Source organism: Colias philodice, chromosome 10 (genome assembly GCF_061535455.1).
Source record: "Colias philodice isolate Cphi_HAF_F1 chromosome 10, ilColPhil1 Martin Lab GWU primary, whole genome shotgun sequence".
NCBI classification, from domain to species: Eukaryota; Metazoa; Arthropoda; class Insecta; order Lepidoptera; family Pieridae; genus Colias; species Colias philodice.
In genome coordinates, this window is record NC_143095.1 from 173,680 (window position 1) to 195,895 (window position 22,216).

The window sequence follows — 22,216 nt, forward strand, 5'->3', positions numbered from 1 at the left end:
GCATTATTTAAGTTAAACGTCTGCTCCAAGCTATTGACTTAGCTGCGATTAGTGCTGCTGGTAACGGATGATCTTGCTCCTAACTAACCTTGCAGTTTAATGTCTTGTGGAAAGCCTTTTAGATGAGAAGTAAGCAGATAGAACACTTAGATTGACTTAAAGGAATGCGCAGTCAAATTATTTCTTCCAAAGCTCTTTTCCGACCTAATTTTAGTGCATTTAATTATGGTTATTCTTTACGCCTTACATATATTATAGCTGTTATTCAAAAAACTAAATTATTTAATCTATAAAAATATCAGAGTAAAGGTTTGTACATAAAATGTTAAATTTTTAACCTTGTTTTTATTGTCTTTACATGATTTATTATCATCTATATCGTCAAAATTCTAACGGTTTTGAATGTAGTTTGTATTTTTTAGAAGCGCTTTCGACCAAAAGAGCAAAATTCGTAGTTTATACAACACGCTTGTCAGATTACTTTACAATGTACGCACGGTAGCTGCTGCAAAGCGCTGAGCTGTGATCGCTGTAATGCTTCAGGCATGATTGCAGGGAAAAGCGAATGCAGTAGCGGGTAGAAAATCGAATATAATATGAAAGTGCAAACTAAACACACATACAGAGTTAACAAAACTAAACGATCATATTAAAATATAACAGGCATTGTCTGTAATTGATTAATTTATATTCGACATAAAATGGCTGGACACCTATTGTTTTGGATTATATTATCTTTTTATTTAATTCTAGTAATGTAAACTGCTAATTTCTTGTTATCACATTAAAATTAATACGACACTAAATATTTTCATACATGAGTGCAATTAAAACTGCATCTATCTACTCTCTTTAATGTTAAATATTAGGTAAACATTACCCTTCTTCATTTTATTTTATAGAGATTTCCACCATTCCATATTCATAATATTGACGATGTATGAGCTTACACCGGAGCGTGGTAGCAGGCGAGCGCTGCACACAGCGTTTTGTTAATTAGAGTACAAGTTGCCAGCGCACGAAAAAACATTAAAAGTAATGGTGTAATAAAAACTCTTTACACACATTTTATTTTGAATGATTTTTTTTTAATTTAAAATGCTTGATGCTTTGTTTTAGTTCCGTAAAAGCAACTTGAAATTATATTTCTTAAATTATAAAGTATGTTATTTCAGTGCAGGATTGAAACTGGACTTTTTATTTTTATTTTTCGGTGTATTTCATCATATTAGAGTCATTGTTTGAAAACAATCAAATTCTCCGTCTAACTTTGAATTTGGAGTAAAAAAAATTTAATTCTTATATAGGTATTCATTTCATTTAAGAAAAACTGCGTGAGTTATTCCGCGTAATATTTCATCTAACTTATCGTTATTTAAACCCTTCATAACTCAATATAACTAGTAAATTACTTTTATATCTACATTGAGCCCAACAAGCACGTAGGTACAGCATCTCCTAAGCTATAAAGAGACTCTCAGACTACAGCGACAGCGACGCGTGGATAATCCCGGGCCTCGGGACACGGGACGCCGCGGCATGAATATTCACCCGGAGATCAGTTAGCGATCTCCGCACGATATGTATCTGATGCTTATTTGTGTATGTAACCTATGTATTAACAACGTCCACGAACATTTGTACTGATAGATTATCTTAGTGTAAGCGTAAAGATTTAGTATGTGGGCAATCCCTATACTTCGATTTGGGGATTTATTTACTTAAAAACAATTTTAGAAAGTACATAGAGTCCGTAAGCACGCTCACATCAGTAAACTTCGAAACGCTGGCTACAATTCAAACCAGAATTTTCCTATTCCATAAAAGAGAATAATTCCCAACCTTTCATCTCCTTATAATAATTATGAAAATTTATATCACATAATGGTGCCGATAACCTCACCTTCTCAGCGAAACGGTCAGCTCGCTCGGATTAAGTAAATTGAAACCGTTTCGCAGAAACATACGGACAGAGATAAGAATGAACCGAAATAAATTACCCTACCCTTCCGCAGAATAAAGGGGAAAATTATTACCTTCTGAATTGTCATTTGTACGTGAATTATTCATACGTTTTATTATGTTAAACAGTTTTTTGTAACGCGTTTTCATGGATTAACAAATTAGCGGCTTATGGCCGAAAGTGTCAAGAGGGATGAAATTGTAATTAGGGATCACTTAGAAGCCAGCAGTTATTATAATTTGAGATGTTTTTTTTTAATATTCCTTCTTCTTTAATCTAAAAGGGTTGTATCATAGTTATATTTAAAAATATATCCCAAAAGGATTTAAATAATACTATTTGTTTAAATAACACACGCACATATTTCGAAATTATTATAACAACAGTTAATAAGATAATAGATTTCACCTGGTTACCTTTACGCATACGTAACAAAACTCGGACATGAGTCTACCTAGATTGTTTCCTTGGCTATTCAAAAAGCTCACAGAATACCGAATTGTCCTTCTCACTCTCATAATATTATGTGTAGCTTAAATGAAAGATGTAATAGTGTGATATGAACGCAACACGTAATCCTAGTGAGATGTGCGCGGTGCGGCTGGTTGCAGTCAGGGGACTCACATGAATATGCAATAGCAGCATTGCTAGAGGATGCTTAGCTGCCTTTGTGAAGGAACCAATCTTGTGTGTTCTTAGCTTTTTTAATTATGCATTTTTAATCATAGGTTATTTTTATTTCATACAGTTAATTGGTTGAGATATTCAGAAATTGAATCGAAACTATTTAAATAAACCCTGCAACAATTTAAAATAAAGAAGGGAAAGAATAGTAAATAATTGTTATAAGTTTTGTTATTTTTTTGGATTCATATAAAATGAAGCATTGAATAAATATAAAAGATAAATCTATATAAATTTTTAGAAACATATTTCTTTATATAAAACTAAAATGAATGTTAGCTTGGTCTCGCTGACATCTGCGACTCATTAAATATTGAGATCCAATCGGAAGCTCAAATCTTTGAAACATAGAAATAGAGTGGTTCTTGTATGATGTGATGCTATCATAGCGAGAGTGTAAATTATTCATTTATATATGTATTTTTTCGTTTGCGAAGTTGTGTTCTCATTTATAAAATAGAAGAAATGTGAACACAAAAAGTAACGTGAACGGGAAAGCATCACATACGTAAATTATTCGATTGTCATTACAAGCGACTTATTTTATAATATAGATTTTAAGAAATTATGTAAACTTGCTCGATGTTTTTCAAATGATCAATATTACCAATGACCTACTTATATTGTGTTGAAGTACCTTAACATAAAAGTGACACTAAAATATATGAAAGAGCATGCTCTATTGTTTGAAACCATATTGATATATTTCTAAGTCCCTGATTAAAGTGGCCATTGCATTGAAACAAAGTAAATCCGGTTATAATATATGACAATTCATATAACGTAAAGCTTGCGGATCACAGAACACAATAGTGTAACTGCACACGTGGCCCCGATGGTGACACTGGCTTTAAACTGATTTACTGCTCTGTAGTCATACAATATTACGTAAGTACTAAGTTTCCGCCCGCGGCTTCGCTCGCTTTTCGTTATAGCGGTTCCTAGTGTCGTTCCTAAAACGTGTTCGTGTTCCTAAAACCCATAGAGGTTGTCGCGTAAAAACCACAGGACAGTTCTTTGGCATATTATGATAATATAATATGATGTTACATATGTATTTTGTAAAATTAAATTGTAAAACTGACTCGATTAAAAAGAGCAACTATGGAGTTCCTTGCCGGTTCTTCTCTGTAGATACTGCTTTCCGAATCGGTGGTAAATGTTAAAAATATGTAATGACGTTACAAAAGTGCTTCTAGAAGAAGTCTAAACGAATAAATAAATGTTTGAGTTTGAGTTTACTACAAATAATACTGAAAAGGATAAAATAATAAATTGTTTTATCAATTATACATCCCCTTGAAGTTGCAATTTTTCATACACTGTTTTTAACATCTATGTTAAAACTAGGTGTAATCAGACTACCATGATACCTACTAGACGACAGCTTTTAATTAATAATCTTAAGGTTTTTGTTTTGTCTTTATTTATTTTTTCTTGCTTACTATTTCTCGAGTTAAGACTAAATGTATATCCAATTATATAATTCAAAATTTGAAGCCATTACCATTTACCATTACCCATTACCATTTACAATAGGGACAGCAAGATTAACCATTGATGTAGAAAATTAGAAGTTCAAAATGGCCAAGTTTAAACAGATACAAGAGATTGGGAAACTGCAGCTAAATCTTAAATTGAATTACATACACGAGGTACAGCGGAATGTTGGCGAATCTCATAGATATACATTTTACTAGATAACGCAAACATAAAATACTTTAGTTTTGAACTTAAGATAACTAAAGATTGATAATTTCAGGCAATATAAGCTTTCATAATATGACAAAAGATTATGTAGTGTCACTATTTATATTGAATTTATACAATCAATAATTAGTAAAACACTTTTTTTTAACAGGGAAAAAACAAGGTAGAGTATAATTAACACATTCGGATGTATATTGTAATACATTATCTGTTATTACAAATGAAAGATAAGCAGCAAAACTGTGGTCAAACATTGCAAAAAGCAAAAGCAAACATTTTTAGAAAAATACGCAAGAGTTATAATCCTAAGGGATGATAAAGATAGCACACTTGATTGACTGACTTGACAATGACGATTCAAAAGTACGTCTAAAAGAAGTCTAATTGAATAAAAAAATGTTTGAGTTGGACTTTTGTACTATTACTTTATTTATTGCTCCATCTAGTTCGCTATATCCACGCTGTATCTCCACTGCACAGTACACTTCACGTGCGAAAATACATCGAACACAATAATCTAATCACAGTTTGTTACTATTCGGAAACGACACGACTTCGCACTCTCCTGCTTCATTATATTACCAACTCATATGCAACTGCAGATAATTGAAGCCTTTCAATAGCGACTAACTGAATACAAACATTTGTTTATTAATTGTTGAATGTTTAAAAATGAATAATATCGTGACAACATGTTCCCATGGTTCATAATCAAGACAAGTAATGTAATGATGTTAGTTGGAAAAGAGTGGATATTAGACGGATTTGGATACGACATGAAAAACAAATTATCAGTGTTTTAACAGATAATTTGTTTTTCAATAAATAAGAAATAAATTGTTAAAAAGGCGTATTATGTTTCATTTCATTTGTTTTGGGTTGAACTAGTATTCTTGTTACTGTTTGTTAATTATTCAACATCATATTTCAAACTCTCCCACAAAGTAATTGAGAGTTGAGACAATCACAATATTCGCTAAAGTTGTATAGTCTGTCGTCGATTCATATAATGCCAAGAAACGGCCTAACTATACAAGTTCAGAAGTAAACTACGAATTGTTATTTTTATTGCACTAGGACACAAATAATGATTATTGGAGGCTGTTTCGTTCCCGCGGGAAATTAAACGATTCTCTCTTATTGAAATGCTCTCACATTTAAGCCGCTTAAGGTTTTCCTCCCGACACAGCGTCGCTTCAGTGATTGCTGAGAAATTATCGCTGAAAATAAATAAATACTCGCTTTACCCGCGGCTTCATTTACTTTTAATTGTAGTGTGAATGTCAAACATTTTAAATCTATGTTGGATTGTAGCTTAAATAAAAATGGCTAACAATGTGTTGTGGTCACAGTAAAATATCCACATTGCAAAGCCATGACGCGTTGTACATATTATACAATCTGTTAGCTGACTCGACTTAATAATCTGTGTGTTATTGTTAAGCTTTGGCTATTATTATTTTATTTTCCAGAATTCCTGAATAATTATATTAATTTTAAGTGCAATCTTAAATCTGATTTTTAGAAAGAGCCTTTCGAAAGATAACTACTTACATAAAAATTATAAATATATTTCTTCTATTACCATATTTTAATATTAGGTAAACATAATTATATGTATAAGGTACTAGATTTCATCAAAATAATAATATTTTCCATATCATTTCTAGAAAAGTGCAATAAACATTAATAATCATTAAATTCATACAATATTTCAGATTTATAAAACGAGTAGAATAGAATTCATAAATATATAGGTTGCATATAATAGAGTGCTCATCATTCATGCTATTTTTCGTTCATATAAATCACAGATAAATTATGTAAAGTGTGCTTTCATTTCGCTGGAAGCATTCTCACATATTTGAGTTTCACTTTTCAACTTTAATTAAATTCCATAATAACGCTCTTATATTATGTACTTTGCAAGAGATGTGGAAGCTAAACTTATTTAGTCACGACCTAGGGAATATGGAATGAATAAAAATGTTTTAGCGTGTGCGTTTTGGATAAGAAGTTTATTTAATCTGAAAGTATTTACCAACTTTAAGCGATGGACTATATTTAAACACTTCCTTAATATAAGCCGAGTATAAAGTCCATATTATAATGACGGACCTTAGAAAAAGGCTGATATAAGGACGGCTCTAAAAATCCAAATAATATAAATAATAAAATATAAACCTAATTGAGATTAAATATGAAGAGTTGAATCGTCTGACTTTCGTCTCATCGAGTACAAAAAACAACGGTTAGATTTTATGCTTATGAATTACCAACTATTATAACATACTATTTTTTTGTAGTCTAAGCTCCTTTTACATTTAAAATCATTTGAATCTTTTTAAAAACTATAAAAACATGATGTTTGAATCTAAGCATTATAGTCTCTGCAACGTTGGTCATCAAAATTGATCGTATGTACAATCTTAGTTTGCCGTATTATTTCTTCTCAGTTAATTTAGCCTAGCGCCAAGGAAAGCAGTAAGCCGACATTAGCGTCACATATCAGCCTGTCAACTGACGGCGGCTGACGGCGGCTGACGGCAGTTGACGGCGTGTTCTGAACGCAAAACGCTGACTTGCCTCAGTTATGTATATCAGAGGTCGGAGATGCCGCGTTATTTGTCATTATTTTCTGTGAATGTTATAACTGATAACATATTAATGCGTTAGCAAAATTTCTACAATATTATATAAAGTTATTTATAAGTATGTGAACATTGCGAGCTGTTATTTAAATTCTGTAGTTTTTGGTTACACATCAAACACATACTTCATTCTAGATAATGTTTCTGAATTTTATTTTAGGATTGCGATATCGTCATTTATAGTACAATAAAACGTATTATATTTCTATTATTCAGGTATATAACTTGTATCAACGGACGGATAAATGTCTCCTGTAACACAGGACATTTCCTAGCATAGGAGACATTGTTCAAATATTACAATTAATTGTACCTACAGCTACGGTTTATGTTTTTCTTTTATGAAGTTATCCCATAATTGCATGTACATATATATTTTTTGTTGTCAAATAAAGAGTTTATTATTTATTATTATTATTTCTAGTTAAGCTCGTGGAGAAAACACGTAAATATTTACCATACTTACTATGTATATATAATAATATATACCATATTATGACATAAGTGATCTATAATATATAGCTAATATATGCAAACTTTAAAACTTAGGGTTGATATACAAAGTATTTTTAATTAATAATAAACGCTGTCTACATTTCGAAAATGAGAGCCACAGCAAAATAGCAAAGCACTGCAAATAAGAGCCTTAAATGCACGTTACATAAATAACTTTGCATTAAGCTTGTCGCATGTCAAGTCTTTACTTTAAAAACCATACAAAATATATGAACGTCAATTTAATTGAGAAGCGTTGTTACAAGTGACAGCATTACATAAATCACGGCATCATACGAGGGCAGAGACGTATTGTAGTCTACGAAGAGGGGTCAAAGCAGGATTAGAGAAATATTATATTTTGTAATAAAGATATACAATAGATTTAAAAGCGTGTGTAATTTAGATTTCATACCACGTATTAATTGTATCACTACATAGTATAAAACAAAGTCGCTTTCCCTGTCCCTATGTCCCTATGTCCCTATGTCCCTTTGTACGCTTAAATCTTTGAAACTACGCAACGGATTTTGATGCGGTTTTTTTTAATAGATAGAGTGATTCAAGAGGAAGGTTTATATGTATAATAACATCCATTAAATAGTGGAGAAATACTGTTATTTTTGAGGTTTCTAAAAATTACATAAAAATTACGTAAAAATTACATTTTTTCCACTTAAATTGCAAACGCAGGCTGAACCCTACGAGTTTTATCAAAATAATGTACTAAGTATTATACTGAATACATTGTTCATTTAATATAGATCTATATGGCCCTTTACACCGTATGATTTAAGTGAATATTTTCGAAGATATTACAGATTTAAAAATTGCGGGACGTAGCGTTTGCAGCGCTACAGGCCGGCCGCCCGGCTATCTATTTTATACCCGTGCGAAGCCGGAGCGGGCGACGCTATGTTTTTATATACAACGTTCACAGTTTTTCTGTAGTGTATTTAGTATCGGCATTGCACCCGTGCGAAGCCGGGGCGGGTCGCTAGTAGTACATAAAACAAAGTCGCTTTCTCTGTCCCTATGTCCCTTTGTATGCTTAAAACTACGCAAAGGACTTGGATGCGGTTTTTTTAATAGATAAAGTGATTCAAGAGGAAGGTTTTAGTATATAATTTATTCCGTTTTAGAAAAGCGGGCGAAGCCGCGGGCGGTAAGCTAGTAATGGATAATGATAATAAAATTAGGTATATTCGATAGGGACAATAATAAATTTAATACTGACCGATAATATTGATAAAAAATATGTTGTGTTAGAATAAGCACGCCATAACATGAAACCTTGTACGAATACCATAATTATTATTCCTCCGAGAAACCGTGAGTCCGGCTCTGTCGTGTTACCTCCTTGTTATAAATAATACGTGAAAGTTTATCACGGCCTGTAATATGTTGCATATCGTGTGCAGCCATCGCGCTTAAAATTCGAGGTATTTTCATATTTGTCATAATCTCATGATCGAATACATTATGCATTACCTTAATTTCCTTGATGTTATTTAAAAATATACTGTAAGAAAATTTCATAAAATTAAAATTGTAATACGTATTTATTGTAATTATACAATAAATCGTAACATATTAATGTTACGACTTATCTGCAATTTTCACAATCTCAAATATATATTTAGACGCTCTATTAAATGGCAGTTATGTATTTGTAACACGATAATTATGTTAGCACTAATTTTGAATTTTTCGTTTAGTAATTTTAGTATATCCCACAATTTTTTATCAATTTATTCACTAATACCAGAGTCCATTCAGGTTTTACAACAGTGTTTCTCTTGTTAATACATAACTGCAAGTAACAATCTCAACGAATAAGGCAATAAGACATTAGAGCAGTCTCCGTCTCCGCAAATGAAGCCGGGAACAAAATGCGCGACGCCGCGCAATCAGCGAGTCTCGACGTCTCTCCTAATGTTTGTTACATCACGAAGTTATGAACAGAATTATCTTATTGTGTGTGCTATTTTGTAGCCTTGATTATTTGAAAGGAGCAAAAAAAATGTAGAGGATAATGAGTTTTGTAAATATTAGACAAAATATTGCGCATTATTTTTGCACTACCACATTTTAAATAGTATTTTATTGAACACCGATTTCTACGCTAAAAACAATAAAGAATGAACAAAACGAAGGAGGAAGTTGCAATCAGGGAATATTCAAAAAGTCAAACACAAAACCTTATTCAGCGCATGACTCTACTTTTTCGTATGAAGAAGTTTTATAAGCAATGTAATAATAGTAATTAATTTATAAAATACAAGGAATACATTGTATTTATGCGAGGCGATATTGGCAAAGGTCACTCACCCCGTTTAATTGTAGGCAGGATCCGATGTGACATCACAATTCGGTCCGACCGGTCCTTGCGCGCGGCCGAGTATCGAGGCCTAGGGTTGCTAAATACTACAAATATATAATCAATAATAAATTATATAATAAATTGATTTGCAATCATTTGAATTTCAAATACGATAATACGACAATATGGTAATATTTTGTTACTTCTACACGGTTGTTCATTATATCATGTGTCAGGTATCAATCGTTAAGGTTTTATGAAATTTTCTCCATGATTATTTTTCCGAAGACTTTTAGTTTATTATCCGTAGATTTAAGTTTATAATAAAATTCGAGTAAATATTTTAAACGATTGTTTGTATTACTATATAAATAAAATACTTAGATGTTTATCTGCAAATTTGTATATATTGCTGGTAAAAAAAATCATTACATTAATCCTACAATAATTGTTGTCTTCTGTTAAAAAAGTTTAAACATTGTAACATTGCCCAGGCAACAGTATTGCTAAACCTCATTCTAGTCACAGTGCATGGTCAATTATTGAAAGTTATTGATGATTTGAATAGAGCCTTTCATCAAGATGTCGACAAAGGCTAGCTCAATATAATTTAAGATGCAGATTGGTTCATCGAACTGTTATTCGTATGAGGTATCCTCTGCTTACAAAGTTGAATTCGGTTCAGAACTTACTAATGTTCGTTTTAAAGGTAATAAATTTGTATCTAAATGAGGACTACGTTTACTTAAATGATTATAAAAACGCGGCCTATAGTTTACTATAGGCCGCGTTTTTATAATCATTTACTCTTGCCACTCACACACGAATTTAATTTAAACGAAACATTTCGCTGCGAAAGTCCCATAACGCTGGTGTAACAAAATTGGGTTACAAACACCGTAACAAATTTTCATTTATTATGTAAGAAGATGATAGGACATTAGATAAACCGTGGTATTACGCCATTTTGTTTGTAGCGTATAACTTGAAGCTTTCGCCTTAAGTTTGTCAGCCAAATATAAAGTTGGTTATTACAATGACTGGATGTAACTGACTTCAGACATTGTTACTTCTAGTTTATAGGTCAGGCAGAACTTCGTAATCCGCGGATTTGCTGTAAAGTTGCTTGTTTGTGTATTGCTACAAGTATTATAAAACGTAAGTGCAATAGAAATTTTGATGAAGTTTCATTTGTATTATATTTGTTAAGTTAATAAACATATTATCTCATAGCTAGAGTCATATAGTACATTTTAATTATTACAACAATTAAGTAAAGTTGATCAAAATCAACGTTTTTCGTTCGTTGATATATTTTTAAAGGATATAATAAAATAATGAACTGTTTTAGAAAAACTTTAAATTTAGAAATACTTAAACGACTGTGGATGGATCTTTTATTAATAAATTTGATCTTTTGTGATGAGAAGGCATTTTTTTTTTCTTCGACATCGTTCCAATTTATTTTATGTTACGGTTGCCAACCCTAGCAAGACCAGTCAAGCCAGCTCGGCGGGCTGCGCACCCGCACAGAGAGCGCCCGCGCCGCCGGTCGCGCTCCCCGTCCGTCCGTCCATCGGTCCGTCGTCCGTCAGTTTGTTTGTTTCGCTAATGTGTGTTGTGTAGTGCTCCCCTGGCCCGTGGGGTGATGTGGCCAACATCGCAACATGTTGGCAGTTCGCCATGCCAAGGTATGATGCTATTTTTATACAAGTTTAAAAATAATAAACTTCGCGAGTAACGAGTATGTTTTTGTATACATATACATATAGTATGTTTTTTTTGCTATATAGGTTTTGAAATGCATCTTATGCAATATTTTTAATGTTATTAGACACAGCGTTAAATAATAATATTTTATTATTTGAACAGATAAACCTATATTTAATTTTTCCATAATAAAAGTTACATAAGTTAATAAATATAAACTTGAACCACGGAAAATCTTGTGAAAATATTTCAGGCGTTGCAAAATAATACGCATGTTGTTATATTCAATAAGCTGTTATTTAAATATTTCACATAAAAGACACTTAAATTTTATGTATTTGTATAGAACTGTTTGTACAAAATCTATACTTACTAATATTATAAAGCTCAAAAGTTTGTTTGTTTGAACGCACTAATCTCAGGAATTACTGGTCCGATTTGAAAAATTCTTTCGGTGTTGGATAGCCCGTTTATCAAGGAAGGCTATAGGCTATATATCATCACGCTTAAACCAACAGGAGCGGAGACACGCGGGTGAAACCTCGGAGAGCAGCTAGTTAAGAATATAGAGTAGGTAATAAGTAAATCATGCTTGGCTATATACCTAAAACACACGACTGAATAAAACAGTTAAACGATAAAAATACCATCTACATCGTTATATATATATGCCACCATCTCATGATTAGTTTGAGTATAACGTACAATATACAACGTACTTGAGTACTCTAGAATCATTCAAAATGAACAATGCTATCTTATTACAAAGAAAGCTGTGCCATTTCACCGTGAAGGTCGTCATAAGGTGAAAGAGCGCTTGTATTATGAATTCGAAAGCCCAGGACCTACTTTAGTGTATTGAGTACATAATTATGTAGGGCGGTGACGTCATAACAATAAGTATTAAATTAATAAACCCATTTATTTTTATTACTTTATTTCAAACACATTTCTCTCCATAAAGAACGACGTCAATATTATTTGTCCTTGGAAAAGTCAATATTTATAAATTCCTTTCGTAAATTATAAATGTCTCTCTCAGAAATATTTAATAAATTAATTTATCAAACTACATATTTTCACCGTTTCTAGGCTTTTACGTAGGATCTAATTTAATTACACGAACAGACTTATTTTCTAATTACTTGATAATATTATAGAGCCTATGGGTAGAAGTAAGTATAATTTGCTAAGGAAATATTCCTGTTGTATCTTTTTATCTGTGTCGACTGACGACTGCTCTCCCCTTACCTCTTAACCTCAATATCATACAACGCTGTGGTATAATTAACTACAGCCCTCTAATCAATAAGTAGCCCGTACTTATACCGACATAAAAGATTATTAATTGATTGAAAAGTAAATGTCAGCCATTTTGATATTAATGTAGATTGCATCTATATTTTTATCTATATAAATATGGAGGAAAAAGCTAATCTTACCTCTGGAATATAAAACTTTAATGTTTTGAAGTATATGATGCCAGCTCAAAGGTAAAATATAATAGAAACCTGCAAGTAAATTGTTTTCTCTTTAGTGTTCAAAGAGTGGTTCTTAATTTTCATCTTAGAAAACTACAAAGTAACTACAGTAACAGGAATTATAAAAAGGAAATAAACTAAGACCATTTCTGTTTAATTTTCGCCACAAATTCACACTATGCAGTTTTGTTATCTCAAGCATAATATAAATAAAAATAGGTACGGTTAAGAACAACAATTATGAAGCGCACGTTGTTCCGTAACTCGCTTCAAACAATTATGTTAAACACCTTTGAACAATAAAAAGCTCTATAATTATGTACAGTTATGCACAGCTGCGAAAAATAATCAATAATCAGTTAGTACCAATAACAAACTTAATGTTTTAAACATAAAGAATGACCAAAATAAACAGATAATTGTATACTTAATTACTCGATGATCAATTAAGAGATAATTAATTATAAACAAGCACGTTTTACTGAAATTAAGAAATTGAATGTTAATTTTAAATAATTAATATCCCGGCCCATTATTTTTCGTTGGGTTAATATCATTAAAATGTATGCAATTTGATACTTAAATATTAAACGTAATAATTACGGAAATAATTAACAAGATTTTAATAATAGTGCAGCAAATATAAAAATAAGACTTGCAAACTTTAAAACTTGCGTAATATTACGACGATTAATCTTGTTTCATATTTATTTTTCTTCAGCTATAGAAATAATTTTTATAATAAGATCCTTTGCAATGTAATGTTCGATGTGATGATATTAAACTATACTATCGCAGAATTAAACCAATTTTGTCAATAATCTTAATATAGAGATTACCAAAACATCTCAAGTGCTTCAATACTACAATACGTGTACGCTCGTAACATTTTTTCATAGTAACGATGACAGTGCAAGTGAGGGACAGCATTCCTCTCGGCCCTCAGAGGCTAATTGTACCTCACAAAAAGACGCACTGACTGACATACTGACAACATTAATTTTATTTCATAAGTACCGTTGTTAGTGGGTATTGATATGACCTATATTACTTTTCAATTAAATTAGTTGAATGGATACGGTGTGGATGCAGTTTTATTTTTATTTTTATAGGAACGTATTTAAATTTTTTATAGGATTTTACAAAGACTGATAATGTAGAGCGATATACCAATATATAGAGCTCTTTATTCTTATTATTGGAGGGATTCATATAATTTGAATACTTTATCCAGTTTTAAATCAATCTATTAGATTTCATACATTCACTCCTCTAGCAAAATTAAACGAGCCTAATTAATTTGGTGGCAAAATTTCTACACGAGTACTAACTCCATAATATTCAAATGCGACCACTCAGTGCCTCCATTACTTCTAATAATACTAATTACCTGTAACTGAATGAGCTCTTAAACTTTACGTACGTCGTAAAATTATAATTACGTTTATCGTTTTATAGGTAAATAAATAATTAAGTGTTAATAGTTGGCTGGGCCACAAATGTTTACTTAACTGAAATTCGTATAATGTTGTTCATATGATCTCCATGAAATGTTTTATTATAATTTTTCTTATTATATGACAAATATTTATAAATTACAATAGCAGGCATACAGTTGATTCGGGTGGTAAAAAAGGAAGCCTGATTAAAAATAAACCTCTCATTATCTACTTAAAATATTTAAGTAGATGAAAGAAAGCATTATATATAAATTAATCATATTATATAATATTTAATGTTCAATTCAATACATAGTAGGAAATATTAATAATATCTACTTTGCATAATTAATAAAACATGTTTGACAAACGTAATTTCACGCAATGTCGTTAATAAAAGTATTATTATAATAATTTACAGCATGAGAACGCTTCATATGATGTTTGCATAATGTATGTTAAACATTTTTGCATTACAATAATTGGACACTAAATAGTAAATTATTCCGAAATCTAAATGCGCTCTAGATAGAGCGGATTTTGGACATTTTATTATATCTATATATTTTTAAATTAGACTGAAAAGTGCATAATAAACTATATCTAAAGTTATTTTATAAAGAGGAAAAAGATTAGTTTTTTTGTTTAAATCTACATACCACATATAATTTTCAAAATATATCTCACCTACCTACACAATAGATAGAATCTGCTGTTACATAGTATTCCAATTGAGAGGTTCAGAAAGGTATCTACGCTTTAGTGCAAAAGGCAGGATTCCTATCTACCGATCCGCGAAAACCGGGTCATGGACATTCTTTTTTATTTTATAAATAAAAAGTAATGTAAGTAATCATAACATTATCTTTACATATACCTAATGTAAATAATTATACAACCTCTTTAATATATAATATATCGCCATTGATTTGCATTTTCCTACTTAGAATCTAAAATATAGCTCATCTACAAATAGCTTAGAATTTAGATGTTTATATCAGGTCAAGGGTACAAATGTGTAGATTTTCAAAGGCCAAGTTCAGTTAGGCCGCGGGCATCGCATAGTTCATCACATTACAGCCTTAAAGGAGAGTGAATGGCTCGCACAATAAAAGGAGCGAGTGTAATTATAGACCACTTGATGGACCGGTCCGACGACGTACGATACGATGGGCTTTGCAAATTTTAATTCACTTCACTACTTATTGAGTATTCAAGTAATAAAAGCAGGGTATGATTTATTGACAGCTTATTATTCTTTGCCATTGAACTTTATAAGTAATAAGTTTAGGAAAATATTATTTCTAACAGAATAAATAAAATATAGTCAAGTCAAAATGTGTGTTAAAAAATATTGTTTACAAAACTACGTACAAAAACTTTCATAGTCTATTTCTTCAACTACACATTTTATTCATTCCATCACCTGCCTTTTCCTATTCATTAAAAATTTCATCCAAATCGGTGCTGTGATTTAACCATCAACACCGAACACAAAGACGTTCGCATTTTGCCCATAAAGTAAATACGAAATATAGGATACACAACTAAGCATTGCCTAGAGCTCAACGAATGTTCTGTGACACTTAACGCATTGTGATTCCTCGTGGAATTTCTTTTTGATCTCGACTTTATGTTAGCTAGAACTTATTGTCCAATAATACCTAGACTTAGAGAGCGACTAAGCTTATCTTTTATAATCTATGTTTATGATATATCTTATATACATTCTTAGTTTATTTTAATTTAAGCACCAATAATAATTATCATCTTACCGTAATATTTATATGAATCTGTTTTTACATCAGAATATTATACATTTCTCTTTCCAACCGAATTCTCCTTCGCAAAAAGTGTCATTATGTACAAAAACCCGATATTACAATATTAAGAATGCAATAGATCACGATAATGCAGCTTCGCACGTGCACCGAACAGTCTGCAGATATTTTTGCTAGACTTTATGTCTTTCAATGGATTTTAAAGTACGCTATCTGAAAAATGGCTTCGGGATCATCCAGAATACGCTTAGAATTGGAAACCAACCGACCGAAGGCGATGGAGTCACTATTTTACCATTACTTTGTTAGTTGAGTTTTTTTTTTTTTTTTTTTTATTCAAAAAACTGTTCAGGCATTTGACCGCGATCTCGCCTGATGTTAAGCGCAGATGCGGTCCGTTTGGTTAGCATGCCTGATCAGAGAGGTATAGCCTATTCACTCTTTTCTTAAATAAATCCAAATTGTACTCATTGGGAAACACAGCAGGAGGAAGGGAATTCCACTCCTTCGCAGTTTTGATCAGAAAAGTGTTTTGATAACGCTTGGTGCGCACTCGAGCACTCAACCACGAAGGGGTGGAAACCGGCCGTTCGTCGCGAAGTTCTTAAGTGGAAAGGAGAAGGCGGTACAAGGCTGTGCAACTCGGATCCGCATTCGCCGAAGTGAAGCCTATAGAAGACCGATAGGCAAGCTATTTTTCTTCGGTGCTCAAGAGTAAGGAGCTTCTTCTTTAGCAGACTTGGATCTCCTATAAGTTTTTTCGCGCGCTTTTCCATCGAATCTAGGGCCCCTAGATGAGTTTTGGCAGCACCTGCCCATATATGACTGCAGTACTCGACACACGACCGCACTTGGGCTTGGTATAATCTGAGAAGTTGGTCAGGTGTGAAATATCGTCTTACTTTAGCCAAAATGCCGAGCTTTTTTGCAGCCAATTGGGCTTTTGACTCGATGAACTGCTTGAAGTTGAGGTCCGATGATACTGTGACACCAAGCAACTGCAGACTGTCGGACACTTCAATTGGCACACCGCGAAAAGTTGGAGTAAGATGGAGTGAACTCTTTTTCGCTGTGAATAAGCAAGCTTGTGTTTTGGACGCATTGAATTTTACTAGGTTGGCATCACCCCACTCTGATATAGCCTGTAATCTGTTGTTTAAGCGCTGAATCATCGCACCTCTTTCAGAGGTTATCGAATCCTTCGTCGCTGCTGCACTAGATAGGTATCTTTCAACAACGGTACTGTCGTCAGCGTACCCAAAGATGTTAGGCCCAAGCATATCATTAATATGCAATAAGAAAAGCGTTGCAGAAAGAACAGACCCCTGAGGAACACCCGCGTTTATATCCAGGGGATCAGACTTGCATCCGTCGATAACCACTTGGATGTATCGCTCACTCAGGAAGTCGGCTATCCAAGTGCAGAAGGCGGGGGGTATTCCGTATGAAGGAAGCTTACTTAAGAGGCCAGCGTGCCAGACTTTATCGAAAGCCTTCGATATATCAAGGGAGACAGCAAGTGCCTCCCCGTGATTTTCGATGGCGACTCTGAGTATGTATTTTTCAACAACTTTGTATAAAAATGTACGACAAAACTTAGAAAAAGCCCCACCTGTTATCACATATTACATTGAGAATTGAATTGAATTGAATCTATCGTTTAATTAAAGATGTAGGTACGTAACCTACATCTTCAATAAAACGATAGATTAAAATCTTAATTTGAAAAAAATATTCACATCATTGCTCTGAAAAGTAACTTTTTGTTTCAGTTTCGTACAGTAACGAAAATGTGACAACATACCTTGAAATAGTCTGTTGTGGTAACTTGAGTTCCAACTGGTCCGAGGCTTGCAATTGTTACGTGTGATTTATTCCCATTGTCTAGTGTACAAAGGAAGTGAAGCCGTTCCCACTATAAGCCCCATTTTATCTAAATAAGCGTAAAAACCTTTTCCGCTCCGTAAACAATACTCGGTAATTAATTCCATCAATTCCCTGTAGATACCATCACTTAATAAAGAAGCATTGAATTGTTGTAGACAGAGAGCTAGTGATATATTTGCTATTTGATTGGATACTTAGTCCGGACTGCATATTTATTTACTTACTTATTTGATATTTCTATTCATCAAGTGTACTGGAAGATATTTAAGCACATAAAGTCTGAGTTTATCAGGATTTTAGATTTTTGAATGAAAGTAAGCAATCAGTATTTTATTTCAGTATACATGACAGACCAAAGTGAAAAACGTGTTGAGTACATAGGATTACACACAAGGATTACGTATCACCACAAATTTCAATGTGTCAACGTACATGATGTAGAGATTTCGGCAGCTGGCTCCTAGTGCATTAGAATGATCCGCTAAGTGTTAGCAGCCGTACGAATAATGGTGATAAGTAGCTGGAACTTTGCGAGTAAATAATATGAAAATGAGTCGAAGCCAGATGGCGCTGGCGGCGCAAATCATAAAACACGCTCAATTTATTTTCAGTACGCGGGAGATTATTTGAATTATTCGATAATTATAGAAACACAAAATCGTCATTAAATGTAGATAAAGACTTGTGTTAAGTTTGTGATAAAATTCATTCAATTTATCGTCAAAAGAATACGTCTCTATTTTCCATATTATGTCACAGATAATAATGTTTTCAATTTTTTATTATAATAAAAACATGTTTGGAGAATATTTCAATCTTCACCATACAATTTGACGAAAATGCGCTTTTTATAACGTGAGTAATTAAATTAAAGAACTGCCAAAAGCGGTTAAATAATTATAATTATAATAATATAATATATTTTATAGCCTTTGAAACGAATGAAAGAGGTGCGAGAAAATACAGAGCTAGAAAATCCCCAGCGACATTAAAACATAAATTTTAATTCAGTCTTATTTAACACGAAACGTTTTTATTTTCATTTGGGGCTTCAGCTCAAAGAGATTTGGCGATTGTGAAGTGCCCTGCTTTAATAGAGTTGTCAAAGGACGAGAAAAGGTTACAAGATATTTTGTAATGTAATTTCACATCATAACGTAATTAAAAAATTTAAAACCATTTATTATATTTTTCCAGTTAAGAAAGTGGAAAAATAATCTTGTCTTAAAGTAAGGAAAATGTAAAGAAATGCGAAATTACAATATTCTGGGTACTGTGGTCTGTGGCTACTTTACAAAAGGACAGAAATTGAAATGATATTATTAATATGAAAATTCAAGTATTTAAAGCTAAAGATTTTGTTTACTAGAAAGCCCTAATCTCGGAAATAATACGATTCCTTGTTTAAAAAACGCTTTCAGTGTTTGATAACCCATTTATGAAGAAAGGCTGCAATAAATCATGACGCTAAGGTAGGAGCGAAGAAATGCGAGTGAAACTTCGAGGCACAGCTAGTCATGTAGAAAATCATTTGACATTTTGTGTAATTCTGATAAATTTTTGAGGTGTAGTTTTGTTAAGTACATATTCAATAGTATAAAATTGGAACTCCAGAAGTTACTAATAGGTATACGGTATACCTATATGTATAACCAATATATTTTCGTTCTTCGAATCACTACGTCATTTCAGTCTTAGAAATAAATGAAAAAAACATACAGTCAAACAATAAGTCCTATTTGAAAAATGTAGATATACTTCAATGATTTTTAGTGGGCAAGTTTCGCAGTCGAACGTCGCTGTAAGCCATCAAAGGAACGGAAGGACATTTCAGAATTCAAAACTACTTAAAATATAATGACGAGGTGCAGTGCAATTGAAGTTTTTCTCAAATAGCAGTTGTAAGTTGTAGCCAATTGGAAACTAAAAGCAATTTCTTCTGCAAAGTTTGCGAGCCACCTTGAATACCTAACTAGCAACGACCCGACACTATTGCTTTAGTTCTTTGATATTAATTGACGTGTGCAAAAAGTTCACTAACTTCCAACTAAGTGAGAAGATGAAGTATTTCATAACGAGTACAATTAACTTGATGTTCACTTTAACGTTTTTGCTGTGATCAAATAAGACTACAAAAGAGTCATCTGCGTCATGCTCTATTTTGATAATTTAAGAACTGTGAACCAAACCCAACCACCGATTTTATTAATACAGTGTTATTTAATTAAATTGGACAAAAATATATTTGTGAAGCCAAAACAATTGGTCGAATTCATAAAGTATTCATATACCCTAATACCTGTATGAAATCAAATTAATTATAAGGGATCTGAAAATTATAAACTTCTAGGCTAGGTAGCGATTAATTAGTATTCAGTTGGGGAGAAATCAGTTTCGCTAATAGCAAAACTGAATTTCTTAACATTGATATAGTTAGTAAGTAATTTATTTTTAGATGAAATCAAATTATTAAAGTTCAAAGTTCTTGCATCAGATTAAGACTGATAGTTGAATAGAAGGTATCATATAAAATATATGATAAGTAATCTTCGTTCATGATCCAGTTAAAATGTTTTTTATAAGTAAGTACTAACTTTCACAAATTCAGATGTGTTTGACTAACGAATAATATGAGAAAAATAATCCATACAACCAAGCCACATATTACTATGTCAGCAGAGCAGCGAAAAAAAACTAAAAATACCAATTCCATCCCCTTAATCAAAGTTTTAAACTAATTTCCCTACGAACGGATACTCACGATGCAAAGTTTATCTCGCGCCCAACAAACATTTTCGAGTGCAATCTGCACAGCCTCTTGAATTAAACTGATGGCTGCTTCAACTTCTACATTTTAAGAAGCGTACAATCGAACGAAATGTATTGAACACAGCAAACTGAGCATACAAATATAACTCGTATTCCGTAGGTGGACATGCTAAGTTCGCGTGGAGGATTATCGAGTGCAACTTGAAACTTCTTTGATTAAAACTTCAGATCGCAAGAGGCAAGTTGAGTGCCGACTGTCTATGATGGATTCGAATGGAATCAGTTAAAAACTATTTAAATATGTATGGAAGTGTTCGCGCACTTCACGGGTGAAACTTTACCTACAAGAAATTTTGCTTGGTTGCTAAAGCAATTGGTAGTTTTCGTTCAGTCAGCTTTTTATAGGAATTGTGTATCTTATTAATTAAACTAAATTTCAAAATAATTGCAGCGGCATTGACAGGTAGTTAGTAAGAATTACAATGGTTTTGGTTTTTAAATTAGAATAATATTCGATATTTATTGCATTTTTGCCGCAAATAACTAGTACGACCATTTCTGTTTCAAAAACTTCACGTTTCAAAATGTTATAAACTGCTCTGCAGTTAATAAAATCTTTCCGCGACCTATTGTTAAAGTTTCGCAAATATTTATTGGGAATTACCATGAAAGTTGTAGCTAATGACGCTCGAGTCTCGAGGGGAAGTTTGCGCAAGTTTGCATGGCAGTGGACCGCCCGCCGGCCGCGCCTGCAAAACGATAACTTTGAACGGTACGTGACTGATAGCTAGCGCGGGAAATAACACATCTTTACGGATTACATTGTACTACCACAGTATTACAATATTTAGGAACTAATATTGTAATACTGTGGTACTACTTTGAAAACACGCTGGCACTCATGAAATTATTGTCGTCGATACTAAACTTGATAAGAGTACCTACAAAGTTAGAATTAAATCTGCCTGTGTAAAGTGGGTCAAAATCGGAGTCGGTCACATACAAACATAAAAGTGAATACGAATGTACCGTGTAGCTATACTGTATGTACCTACGTGTTATAAACAAAAGCGGTAATTTAATATTATCGATACTCTATTCATTGTTGATCGTGTAAATAACTTTATTTTAAACCGACCAACACTACCTATCTATTTCAAACCCAGTAAAGATGTGTCCTATATTATGTATTCTGCACCTATTTCATTTCCACTAAACCATAGACAAATACTTGATTTTATTAGTCCATGGTCCATGACTAAACCTTCATTTAAAATATGGAGTCAATAAAAAATAAAAATATTTTATTTTGTTTCATTTCGA

General features: G+C 32.5%; 1 protein-coding gene across 1 annotated transcript in view; it reads left to right on the forward strand.

Annotated features, from left to right (window-relative positions):
* Positions 1-11,355: 11,355 nt before the first annotated feature.
* LOC149484979 (uncharacterized) overlaps positions 11,356-22,216 on the forward strand; it is a 93,744-nt gene continuing 82,883 nt past the window's right edge. Inside the window, exon 1 of the mRNA XM_089699714.1 lies at positions 11,356-11,517. Coding sequence (XP_089555840.1) covers positions 11,494-11,517 — 24 coding nt within the window. The 5' untranslated portion in view covers positions 11,356-11,493. The remainder of the gene's footprint in view (positions 11,518-22,216) is intronic.